General features: G+C 49.0%; 1 protein-coding gene across 1 annotated transcript in view; it reads left to right on the plus strand.

The window, feature by feature from the left end:
* The window catches only part of BRPF3 (bromodomain and PHD finger containing 3), a 34,460-nt gene extending 22,034 nt beyond the window's left edge, over window positions 1-12,426 (plus strand). The window contains exons 10-13 of the mRNA XM_062186021.1: window positions 1,334-1,431; window positions 4,300-4,397; window positions 8,366-8,520; window positions 10,119-12,426. Coding sequence (XP_062042005.1) covers window positions 1,334-1,431; window positions 4,300-4,397; window positions 8,366-8,520; window positions 10,119-10,302 — 535 coding nt within the window. The 3' untranslated portion in view covers window positions 10,303-12,426. The remainder of the gene's footprint in view (window positions 1-1,333; window positions 1,432-4,299; window positions 4,398-8,365; window positions 8,521-10,118) is intronic.
* The last annotated feature ends 613 nt before the right edge of the window (window positions 12,427-13,039 follow it).

Below are 13,039 nucleotides of genomic sequence, written 5' to 3' on the forward strand. Positions count from 1 at the left end.
CAATTAGAGGAGCTGGGTTTGGAACCCAGGCAGTCTGACTCTAAAGGGCGCTTTGCTGGGCCCTGTTGTGTTCTATTCGAGGATGTTCATGATGTGAACAGTTCGACAAACTGCCCTGATAAGATTACCAACACCTTACCTTTGTCTAAGGCCTCAGAGCCTCATACAGATATTTATAGGGTGAGAACTGAATCCTGAATATGTACTGGGTATATTTTATGTTTTCCTGAACAAGTTCTAATTTTGACTCACAGGGAAAAAGCTTCCAGCCTGGCTGCTAGTTACTGAAGGATTATGATTTGTTGACTTTTGGTTAAGCAAAGTTTTCTTGGTATGAAGTAATGATAAAATCAGTTCTAAAAAACACAAGGGGCCTACTCTATCAGTCCTACCCCCGGCTGCCGCTTCTCCCACCAGTGGCTTCTTAAGTATTTCTACTTTCTGCAGATTATCAACCTGTCTTTTAAGCAGTATTTTAGTTGAAAAAATTATATATTAAATATTTTTAAAAGTTTGAGTGGAGAAAAGCCCTGGCCATATCTTACCGGGGGCTGTCCAAGGTGTGCTGTATATCAGAATTCCATTGGGAGCTGTTTAAAAACAACAGCAGATCTGGGTGAGCCTCAGTTGTACCATTGTCCTGGTATTGCCATTCTCATTTTTGCTTATTAGCTTCTAGTCTTTGTCTAATATATGTTTTACCTCTTTGAAATAACCATGTTAAAAAAAAAATAAATTGGTCTACTTTTTAGTTAAAAAAAAAAAAAATCCATCTGTCTCTGTCCAAGAAAATTTTCACACATAAACCATTTGGAAGTGAGAAATGGATTTTTTTTCCCAATTTAAAAATGTCTTTCCTAATTTGGGAGCTAAGACATGTCCATTATAGAAAATTTAGGAAAGAGATGAATTTTTATACTTCAAAAATAAATTGGTTTTTAAAGACAAAGCCACGTGAACCATAGAGTAAAGAATTCTGGGCAGATGTGAGATGGCCCCTGCTTATGGTCAGGCTACTGAGCATCTGGGAAGATTGACAAGGGGCTGGGGTGACCTTGCCTCTTTGTGAAATGCAAGGTTCCTATGCAGGGAAGCAGGTGTCTGCTTCCGGGTTCAGTCCCTCCACATGGGTGAAAGGGTGCCTCAAAGCCTCATGGGAGCTTTTTGTTCAGCAGTGTGTCGTGGGTTAGTGTGAGTTTTTAGGGGAAGGTAAGCAACCATCTTCCCTGAGGGTTTTTGCAGCTCCACTCCTATCAGAGATGGGAGAGCAAGAGTGGTCGTGTCAGTCATTGAAATTGCTCACTTCGCCCCTCTCTCCCTGCTCTGTATGTAGTGGTCTGATGCCCCCCAAACGCAGCCGTGGGAAGCCAGCCCTGTCTCGAGTGCCCTTCCTGGAAGGTGTGAATGGAGACTCTGACTACAATGGCTCAGGTGAGGAGCAGTGTTCAGGCGGAGCTGGGGGCTCTGGGCCTCCCAAGGAGCCAGCCCTGCAAGCTGCTGCACTGCTGGGGCTCAGCACGGACAGCCGGTCCCTGAGCTACCCAAAGCCTCGGACACTGGGCAAACAGATGGCCCTTACTCTTGGGTCATTCGTATTCTTGGTTTTGTTTTTTAAGTTTATTCTCAATTTGAATATATAAGGCATGCCCATGGTTATAGAAGCCAAAAAGGTACAAAAGAGTGTATAATGAAAGCCAGCACTCCCCTCCCTGGAGCATCCTCTGCAGGCAGTTTCTTTTGTGTCTTTCCAGAAGTCCTCATATATATACTAGCCAAAATACGCACACAAGTAGAAAAGCCTAACACACTCATGTCCTTTTAAACCATCATTTTTTTCCAGTTAATAATACATGCAGTCCTGACTTACTAGTTCAGCTTACTGTTTTCCTGCTTTATGATGGTTTATCAAGATATAACTCCATTGTAAGTTGAGGAGCATTTGTTCTTATGTACCTTCGAGGGAGATCCTTCTGTGCTTTCTATTGGCTGTCTAGTGGCCCAGTATACAGGAGTTCCATCATTTGCTCAACCAGCCCCTCTGAAGATGGACATTTGGATTGCTTGCCCTTATTTATCATAACTAGTATTATAGTGAGCAACCCTGTGCATGGCTCATTCTGTGTCCATGGGGAGTATCTACAAATGTGAAATTGCTGTTTTGTTATTTTGATATATACTGCCTGTCTGTACGCACTGGCATCATCAGTGATAACCACTGCATATATAGCCCTGTAGTTTCATGGGTCTTATCTCCCTGGACTAAGGGGATAAAGGGCATGGTCAGGAGGTGAGGCCAGGCTGGTGCTCAGGTTGAGCGGGTACAGAGGGCGCTGTTCTCTGAGCTCCCCTTTGGCCATGCCTGCCATGGTAGCAGGAGCACTCTCTGGATGCTCTGTGTTTGAAGTTTCCATCTAACACACTGGCAGCAGGGATTGTCTCCCCTCTTACCTTTTCCCAGCTCCTTTATTTGCCCTTGGCAACAGTTTCTTGTATGTGTGTTGATGAGTGCATGCCTTTATGTTCCATCACCTTCTGTGACCATCGGTGCCCAGAAATCATGTCAGATGAATTTGCACAGCATCTAGCACAAAGCCAGGAGAGAAGCGGTCCACTTAGTGCTTCTGGTGACATTCATTCTTACTTTAAAAATGATATACTTAAAACAATGCCAAAGGAAATTCACAAAGAAAATTGACCTCCCATAGTTCCATCACCTTACCACTGTCTTCATTTCTCTGTGTTGCCTTTTGTTTATTTTAGGCACATTTTTAACCACGCTAATCCAAAGCACAGGCACTTTTGTTTTCTTTTTTTAGTGTTGTCCCATACTTTTCTCATGTTGACATATTTATATATCTCATATTATTGGAACAAAGTCTCCAATAATCAATGCATTATAATTTACTGAACTATTGTTAGATATTTGAGTTGTTTCCAACATTGAGCTTTATACATAATACAGTGAACCAATAGTTTTGTTCAAAGTCCTTTTATTCACTTTTAAAGTATTTTTCTTAGAATAAATTCGCAGGGAAGGAATTTACTGCAGCACATGGTTCATACATTTTTTAGCGGCTCTTGAGATGCACCACCAGATTGCATTCTGAAAGGACTGTCCTGGCTTGCAGTTCTGTCAGCGCTGTGTGATTGCGCCAGCTTCTACTCAGCCTGCCCCTTCAGTATTGGATTTGTTATCTTTTATTATTATTGCGATTGATTGAATAGGGTCAAAACGGTACCTCATTATTATTTTAGTACATCTAAAAAAATCATAAATGCCAGTCGTAACGTTTCCTTAGAAATACAGTTTCCAGTCGGTGAGATCTGGGGCCGTTTTCCTTGGTTGAGTGTGATCCCCTCTTCATTCCCAGTTCACAGACACGGGGAGGGGAAGGGAGGTTCCCTTGTGAGTCCAGAACATTGGTGAGCACTCACTGCTGCATGCTTACGCATTGAGTGTAGAATGAAGCGAGGAGACGCAGCGCCTGCCCTCCGGGCCACATTGAATGTACACTGGGCTCTGACAGACGCAGGCGCGTGGAGGGCCTGCAGACTCACCAGACTGTTGAGGGCTGTACTTCCAGGTGGCATAGGTAGCCAAGTGTAGCCCTAGCAGGAAAGAACTCACGTAGCAGGTGATTTTACTGGGGGTCCTTCCAGGCATGTTTTTCCATGAGGCTTCTGTCTTGAGGACCAACCTCCTACCCCGGGGTGGGCGTGGGATGGGGTGGGGTGGGGCCAGAGAGCCATACTCAGCTTTGCTCCAGCTGGGGTGTGGCCTTCTCCCTGAGGCCCTGGGGGTGAAACAGTTGACATGTTTCCAGGGAAAGCCATCCCAGCGTTCTAGTCCAGATAATGGTAAACTATGGCCTGCTGCTGTTTTTGTATGGACCATGAGCTGAGAAAGATTCTTTACATTTTTTTAATGATTTAAAAGGAAATTAAAAGAAGAATGATTTTCATGATATGTGAAAATGACATGAAATTCAAATTGCAATGTCCCAAAATAAAGTCTTCTTGAGACATAACCATGCTAATTCAACAGCAGAATCGAGTAGTTAGAACAGAGACCATGTGGCCTGCAAAACCTAAAATACTTTTTGGCCCTTTACAGAACTAGTTTGCTGATCCCTGATCCAGACTAATAACATCTAAGGAAAGGGCAGGGCAAAGGAAGGGTGGAGGGTATATTGCTGACTCATTCCTGAACTGCCCCAGTCAGATGGAAGCCACAGGCAGGCCTCCTGGGCACCATTACAAGTCCCCTTCGAGCTGTCTCCTCCCCTCCCCCACCCCCAGGCAGAAGCCTCCTGATGCCCTTTGAAGACCGCGGAGACCTGGAGCCCCTGGAGCTGGTGTGGGCCAAGTGCCGAGGCTATCCTTCCTACCCTGCCTTGGTGAGTCTGCCCCAGACGCCATCCTCCTACCTCCTCTGGGCGGTTCTGGCCCTTGCCTTGCTTTGGGGGCTTATCTGATTGATGTAGCTAGCACAGTGTAGTGAGAGTCAGGGTGCCCTTAGCTACAGAAGGGAGGGGGGCTTACCCCAGCCTGGGTGGGGCAAACCGGCTCCTAGTTTAGGGCAATTAAAATAGACTAAAAGCATGCAAAGATTAGGGTTCTTAGGACTTAATTTTTTTTTTTTTTCATTTTATTTCATTTAATTTGAAAGGCAGAGCTGCAGAGAAAGAGACATTAGAGATCTTCCATCTGCTGGTTCACTCCCCAAATGGCCACAGCAGCCAGGTCTGAGCCAAGCCAAAACCAAGAAGGAGCCAGGAACTCCATCTGGGTCTCCCACGTGAACGGCAGGGGCCCAAACACTTGGGCCATCTTCCACTGCCTTCCTAGGCACAGTAGCAAGAAGCTAGATCTGTAGCAGAGTAGCTGGGACTCCAGCTGGCACTCTGATATGGGACGATATCGGTGGCTTAACCCACCACACCACAACATGGGCCCAGTTCTTAGGATTTTGATGGCATTTATTTGCTTATGCATTTAAATTAGTATGTGCTTACTGTAGAGAATTTAAAGGCTATTGACAATGCTTAGATGTTTTATTAAACATGCTGAGCCTTTGAAATAATGAGGAAAGTATGATTGTTCCTATTTTGCAGGGAAGAAAACAAAACCTGTTAGCCATAGTCATCTGACTGATAAGTGGCAAGCTTGGAATTTGAGCCCGGGGCTCAAAATTCATGATGTCTAAACCTGTGTTCCAAGCCACTGATTAAAAATCATCCACAGTCCCATCTACTCAGGGATAACTTGGTATATGGCCACCCAGCCTTTTTTAAATGCATAAATCTGCATTTATATGAGACCACACTCTGTTTTTAACCTCCCTTTCACCTAACTGCATACCATGAGCACGCATGTCCTATGCCATTATCTGTTCTCCCTTTAAACAGTCTTCAGCATTAATGATTGCATCATCTTTGGTTGTATAGCCCACGTTTTAACCATTGCCTGGTTGGTCACAGAGATTGCTTTCAATTTTTCGCTATAATAAACAGCTGGCAGTAATCATCCTTGTAGCTTGCCTTTGTGCACATCCATGAGTATTTGTAGGGAATTCTGAAGTGTACCTTCTTGGCAAAGTCTATGCAAGATCCTGAAGAAGCTGCCCATTACCTGAAAGTTAGTTTGCACTCCCACCAACAGTAGCTAAATTTCTATTTCTTCCCAAATAGCAGGAGCTAAAGATTCCATTTCTGCCACCTTGGTTTTTCTTAGCGTTCTGTCTCAGTCGGGGAGGTAATGTCCAGCGGGCTGTGGAAGACACCACTGATTCTGGACCTTTGGAGCATGTCCGAATCATCTGGGGGAATTTTTTTAAACAATATGGGTACCGAGTCAGCTCCGCCCCACAGCTACCAAATTAGACTCTGAAGCATGAATATTTTTAAGAGCTTCCTGGATGATCTGTAGCCAGGGTTGGGAACCACCCCTGCCAGCCTCTTAAGTGCATGGGGCTTCTGGCTCTTACATGTGTGACTCTTTGGAGCCTTGAGATAAGGAGGGCAGGAGCTCTGATCCTGTTAGGACAGATAAGACAATTATAGCTCAGAAGAGGTTCTGCATTTTGCGGGAGCCCTGTTGGAAGTCAGGTTGTCTACTCATGCCCTCCCTCACAGAGGCAGGTGTGGGAAATCCACACTGTGATCAAGCAGCCTGAGAGATTGTGCCTGGCGCTGCCTGCTTCACAAGGGGTGGCCCGGTGGGACCCTCACGTTGGTCATTAAGGAGTTGATTGAGGCTGTGCAGGTCTGAGGTTCTCTTTCAAACCTCACAATGCGAAAAGAGGTCTCAAACTAGTGTTTTTACTCCCCTCCTTAAGCATTCTAATGACATTCAACCACCACCTCAACACAACCTGTGTTTTTATTTTGGCATGTGTTCTCCCAGTCTTTTTCCTGTGTGTACTTCAATATGTATTTGCCTCCATAGTGAATATACGGTTTTAATATTTTTCTTTTTTTGGCTGTTGTCTTTTCAGCAGATGTTTTTTGTTTGGTTTTTGGGGTGTGTGTGTGTGTGTGTGTGAAAGTAATGCACCACATTTATAGGAGTTTTAGAAAAATAGAGGGTAAAAAAGCAACACAAATCCCAAATTCTAAAACATCAACTTTGAGTATTTTCTGTCATTCCTTCTATTAAAGTTCATTTAGTAAAGTTGTAATAGTGTATATATGCTTTGTTTTCATATTGTTTTACCTCTCCATAGCTTTCATCGAGTGAATGAGCCATTGTTTATTATTTTGAGATGTGAAAACTATTCCTAGGTGGCAGACTTACTTACTTTGCTTTTGCCTTAAAGGGAAATTTTTCACAATCCACCCTGTGCAGATACTCTGAGTCCCACAGCAGGGACCAGCAAGACAAAACACTTCAGAGTAGCCACACTGTCTTGTTTGGTAATCAGGGAAGCCTTAGAGGGTGCGCGTTGTTCTCAGCGGTACCCTTAGCTTCAGTTGTGGGAGGGACAGACAGACTGGGACAGAGTCCTGACCAAACTGCACGGGTGGCAGGTGGTGTGGGGAGGTTCTTCCGTCAGCTCTTACCCAGAGCACCTGCTCAGCTGCTTCTCTTGAGAGGGATGTAGGGAAGCTGGCAGATACCCAAAGGTAAGTAATCAGCAGTTTACGCTGAGAAGAGGCCCTCGGGACAGGGTAGAGGAATTCAGATTGCCTCTAAAGAGAGTTTTGGAGGCTCTGTGGCTTTGGCCCACAGAGATTATCAGCCAGCTGCTCTGGAAGCAGCGTCTGTGTTGAGGCAGCGGGCAACCAAGGCCCAAGCGTTGGCCAGGTGTCTGGTTTTAGTCCCAACCATGGTTTGAACCAGATCCTCCTGTGCTTGTCAGCTAACACCTGTCAGCAGACCCCCCAGCATCAGCAAGAGATTGGAATGAGTTGATGTGTGAATAAATAGGAGTTTTGGAAACCTTGAAAGTGCTCCATGGACCTGGAGAGTTCTTGTGTTGATGTTGCCAGGCATTTTGCTGTACACCTGTTCTGAGCTAGACAGAGAGGGACTGGAAGCCGGAAATAGGCCTGAACACGGAGGGCTCAGGCCCTACCCTTGTGGCACTTGTTGCCTCAAAAATGTATCCCTCCACTGGCCCTTGTTTGCAACCATATGGTTCTCACCTCTGTACCGCCCTCCTGCACGAAGTCGTCTAGCTATACATCGACTGCCTCTCTGATCTTATCATGAAGGATTCACACTGTATCTGGACCTGGGTGGCTTGTTAGAGATGTTGGGAACCGGGGCTGTGCTTCTGTACCCCTGTGCCAGCTGGTCACTGAGTGCATCTGTCCCTAGAGGGGAGCCAGGAAGGAGGGTAGTCAGGTAGAAGCATGGTGGGGAGCCAGGCCCCTGTTAGATATAACCAGGACGTCCTTCCTGCTGACACACAGGTTTCTTCAGAGCTGTTGTGCCTGGGAAAGGCCTGGCCATGGTTCTAAAGGGAAATTGGTGGCCAACACATGACCTCTCTTCTTCCCTAAGCACACTGGGAGGAATGGCATGGCCGTTACCGATACCCACGCAGTCCTGGCACCCCCACGTGGGCTTCTCACCAGCTTGTTTCAGCTCTGAGGCCTGATGGTTTGTGGTGCGGGTTCCTTCATCGGAAGGACTGGTTGGGCAGAGGATTAGGGCAGTGAAGTGGAAGATTAGGACAGTCGAGATTTCCATGTTAGGGCGCTGAGGGTCACAGAAAAGGCAGCCCCTCCATCATGTGGTTATGGGCAGGCCTGAGCCCGTGCATGGCTTAGTGTGGGGTGCCTCAGCAGTGGGTCCTGCAGTGGGGGGCTGTTCTCTCTGTCCTCCCCCACTGAGTGCCCTTCTCCCTTTCTGCCTGCAGATCATCGACCCCAAGATGCCCCGGGAGGGCCTCCTGCACAATGGTGTCCCCATCCCTGTGCCCCCGCTGGACGTGCTGAAGCTGGGAGAGCAGAAGCAGGCAGAGGCTGGAGAGAAGCTCTTCCTTGTCCTCTTCTTTGACAACAAGCGAACCTGGTGAGTGGGTGTTACTGCCCGGGCAGCTGGAGGGCGGGGCATGCCAGGGTTGTTACTAATATTACTAATTAGTAACAATACTAATACTGATAACTGAGCGGGTTTCTAAGATCAAGCTCCCTGGGAATGGCTGATTTTAGGGATTTGTATCAGGGAGCTTACCGGGGAGAGCTTAGGGCTGAGGGATGCAGCATTGGTCGGGGGGAGAAGTTGACCCGCGGTGCCCTCGAGACAGGTCCCAGTGCAGTCCTCTGAGGAGTCCTGGAGGCGCTGGGAATTGGGGCTGCGCTCCGTATCCCTGACAACTCTCACTGAGTGCAGCTCTCCCTGAGGATGGCGTGCCTCTGGGCCAGGCAGCTCCCTTAGTGGCCGTTTCCTGGACAGGCCCGAGAGTCTGGTGGCTGCCACACTCCCAGCAGCTACGAGGACACAGGCCCCGTTCCAGGGGGTTCTGGGCAGTGCAGTGTCCACTGAAAGGGACTTGCCCACTCATGGTTTACAGGGGCCTCAAGGTTTCTCATAGCATCAGCCGGAGAGTGCTTTTACTTTTTTTTTTTTTTTAATTCTTTTTTATTTAGCTTTTTTTTTTTAAGGATTGATTTATTGATGTGAAAGAGTTACAGAGAGGCAGAGAGAGAGAGGCGGGGCGGGGGGGGGGGGAGGTAGAAAGAGAGGTCTTCCATCCACTGGTTCACTCCCTAATTGGCTGCAACTGCCGGAGCTGCACCAATCTGAAGCCAGGAGCTTCCCCTGTGTCTCCCACGCGGGTGCAGGCGCCCAAGGACTTGGGCCATCTTCTACTGCTTTCCCAGGCCATAGCAGAGAGCTGGATCAGAAGTGGAGCAGCTGGGTTCGAACCGGCGCCCATATGGGATGCCAGTACTGCAGGTGGTGGCTTTACCCACTATGCCATAGTGCTGGCCCTGAGTGCTTTTACTTCTGCTTCTGTAGAATAGAGAGGTAGAACTAGCTAGTAAGATAATGATAAGAATAGCTGCCATTTATTGAGTGCTTTCTTCTTGTCCTCATTCAATCTCTATCCTCATTCATCCTCCACAATCTATTTTGCAAATTAGGAAGCCGAGGCTCAATAAGCAGAGGCCCTGTAGCCAGAACTGGGAATCAGACCAAGATCTGGCTCTGAAGACAGTGCTCTTGGGCACACAATAGAGTCCTGCCAGGAACTTTAAAGGCACACACAAGGTCAGGCCCATCAGAGATGAGTTCAGTTCCTGATATCAGCTCCACGTCTCCAGCCATAGTTCCCTAATTCCCCAAGGCAAGGCAAGGTTCTGCCCTCCAGGGTGGCTATGCCAGTCCCAGTGGCTGGAAATGGGCCCCTGCAGACCCCTGAGCCCTGAACACCCTCAGAGCAGGGTAAAAGGTAAAAGCCCAGAGAAGGGCCTGGCTGCCAAATAGGCCCCATGCCATCCTCCCAACCCTGCTAGCCGTCAGGTTCTTGGTGGCTTCCTGAGTGTGTGTGTGTGTGTGGGGGGGTCCCAGTCTACTTTCTGGCCCGGGTAGTCTTGCATAAGTGGGCTTAGAAGAATGCCGTGGGACCCACCACCACCCAACCTCTTACCGTGCTTGCATTTCAGGCAGTGGCTTCCAAGGGACAAAGTCCTACCTCTGGGTGTGGAAGACACTGTGGACAAGCTCAAGATGCTGGAAGGCCGCAAGACCAGCATCCGCAAGTCAGTGCAGGTGGCCTACGACCGCGCCATGATCCATCTGAGCCGCGTCCGGGGGCCCCACTCCTTCGTCACCTCCAGCTACCTGTGAGGGCAGAGCTGGGCCTGCGTCTGCCTGCCCTGCCCCCATCCAAAGGGCACAGGGAAGACTCTTCTGCCCAGCCAAGTGTATGGCCAGCAGCTTCCCCCTCTCGTGGCAGGCCAGGGACTGGGCTGTGTCCCCACCAAGGGCAAGGCCTCAGTTTCGACCAATACATGGTTCCCCTGGCAGGCCTGCTGTGTGCCAAAAACTCCTACCCAAGGTCCCTCGGGGATATTCCACTGAAGAACCAGTTAGAAGTAGAAACGTGAGGGGCTGGGGCCCAGCCAAGGAAACGGACCTGGTCCAGAAGACGAGTGGTCCTGGGTTCCTTGAGGGGCTGCTTGGCCCTCTTTATCCCCTCCCAACTAACTGCACCTCAGGGCGGGCGAGGTTCTGACACTGATCCCAGAGATGCTGTGGATGCGCCAGGGTCCCACGGGGAATCCCACTGAGCTCCCCTCTCCCCTCGTCACCCATTCTTACACCTCTTCCCGTCCCAGCCTCTGCACCCAGGCACGGTATCTTTTCCTATGTTCCTTTCCTTACTTTCGCTCTTGTGCCAAACTGACAGGAACCGTCACCAAACTGGTCTTTTTCCTTTGATGTCTCATTCCCTTTGAGGCCAGCTGCTCTGCCAGGTGCCTGTCTCTGCCGGGCTCCTTAGGGTCTAGGCAGAGTCCCACCCTGTGGCTCCTCCACCAGTGCAGCGCTTCTCAGATCTGTGCTCTGACAGCGCTGAGGCCCAGCTGTGCGCACACTCTGTGGGACGCACCCCTGGATTGGGGCAGGGCCCTTCCTGTCTTCTCCCTGTTTTGCCTCGAGGTGGGCTGAGGTGGGTGTACCTGTCAGGCCAGGTGTGCAAGTATCTGTGTGTCCACCTGGGTGTGGAAGGGCTTGGGTGGAGCCCGCCCATCAGCTCGGCCCACTCCTCCTCCTCCAGGGCTTTCCTTTCTCTGCGCTGCGTTCGCGGCCCCTCCAGCACCGTGGTCCGCACAGCATCCTTCTGCCTGCGCTCTGCCCGCCCAGCTCTGCTGCTCCTGCTTCCCAACTCTGGGGACCGGGACCCTTCTTATTTGAAGCGCTCTTTCTCTTCAGCCCCCTCCCCACCCTCACCTTCTGAGAAATGGAAGGATACAGAAACTGTGAACGGGGAATGCTGACTGACAAAGCAGCACACCTCTCAGAGGCTTCGACGTCTGGTCCCTGGGCGTTTCTTTTCACCTCTTAAGCACCAAAGTCGCAGGGCCAGGTTGCAGGCCGCTGATTGCCATGTTGATTTTTAACCTGATGTTCTTTTTAATTGTTTTAAATTTTTCATAGGGGAGTTTTGGACAAAATGAAGTCACTGGGGAGATCACTGCCATTTTTACACACTCAACTTTTTAAAAATACAACCAACCAACCACCACAACTTCTTATACATTTGGGACACGAGCCAGAGTTTAAAAGGGAACCAACAAAACTCTCTGTAACACAAAGGATGGGGTTTTGGATTTTGTACAATAATCAAAACAGAATTCAGCATATGGCTAGGGAAGGACATGGTGTATATAATTGTAGAATACTGTTCTAAATTATTCAGGCCTGTACTTTCCATTGTTGGAGTCCAGTCCTCCATTGTGTGGCCACACTGTGTGGCTTATTTACAGGAGCCAGTGCGTCCCCTCTCCCCAGGTAGTTGGTCAGCTGTGGACTCTGTGACCTTTGTCTAACCTGTGTTGTAAGATCTCGGGACTTTCTCCCTCTTGCTCTCTCTATCTCTTTCTCGCCCCACCGCCTTCTCTTCTTAGTCCATTTTTCAGTCTCTTTGAATCTCTCAGTCTCTCTCTCTGAGTCTCATTTTTGAAAATGCTCTTTCAGAACGGGCACGGCTCAGACCCTGCTGTGGGTGGGGCCTGCGTGTCTCTGTCGCGTCTGCTGTGAAGCACAGGATGCTCTATTTATTGTAGAAAGTGACTTTATTTGCTTTCTAGAATTGTTTATAACAGATGGTATAAGAGAGGTAATAAACAGAGAAATCTATGCCTGTAAAGAATACAAGAGTTAGTTTTACCTACTACACTAAGACTGTCTGAAGCGTATTTTCTCTTGGAGAAATAAATGTTCTAATGGGCAGCAGTCGCTGTGCTGTGTTTGGTGTGATCAGCGGGGCCTGCTTCCTCTTCCGGACCCTCCCCGACAGGCTCCCAGCTGGTGATGGCTCTGGCTGGCTGGCCGTCTCCTGCACCCCTGAGAGAAATGTGAAGGTGGGCTCTGACTGGGAGGTCTGGCCTGCCTTCCCACACCTCAGCTTGTGTGTGGCCGTGTTCGGGAGATCTCTTCGTCCGGCACCCGTCTGCCAGGCTTGCTGAGCCTGACTAGGGTGCCCGTGCCTCCTTTGCATTGTTGCCGCTCCCGTGCTGTGGACAGGAAGCTGGGACACAGGTTTAACATGAGTCTAGCAGTCCCCGTTAGAGCTGAAGGGATCCTTGAACCTCCCTGGCCTTCGCTTACAGATAAGAAAACAGACCAGCAAGCTCAGACTTGACCGAGGTTGGCCAGCTACGAAACGGTGACCGAATCCTGGGCCAAGGCTTTCCTTTATTTGAAAGGCAGAGTTACAGAAAGAGAGGGGGAGATGGAGAGAGAGCTTCCATGTGCTAGTTCACTCCCCAGATGGTAGCAAAGGCCAGGGCTGGGCCAGACCCAAGGTAGGAGCCTGGAATTCTATCCAAGTCTCCTACGTGGTTGACAGGGGCCCAAGCAC

The sequence above is a fragment of the Lepus europaeus genome, chromosome 3, assembly GCF_033115175.1.
Source record: "Lepus europaeus isolate LE1 chromosome 3, mLepTim1.pri, whole genome shotgun sequence".
NCBI classification, from domain to species: Eukaryota; Metazoa; Chordata; class Mammalia; order Lagomorpha; family Leporidae; genus Lepus; species Lepus europaeus.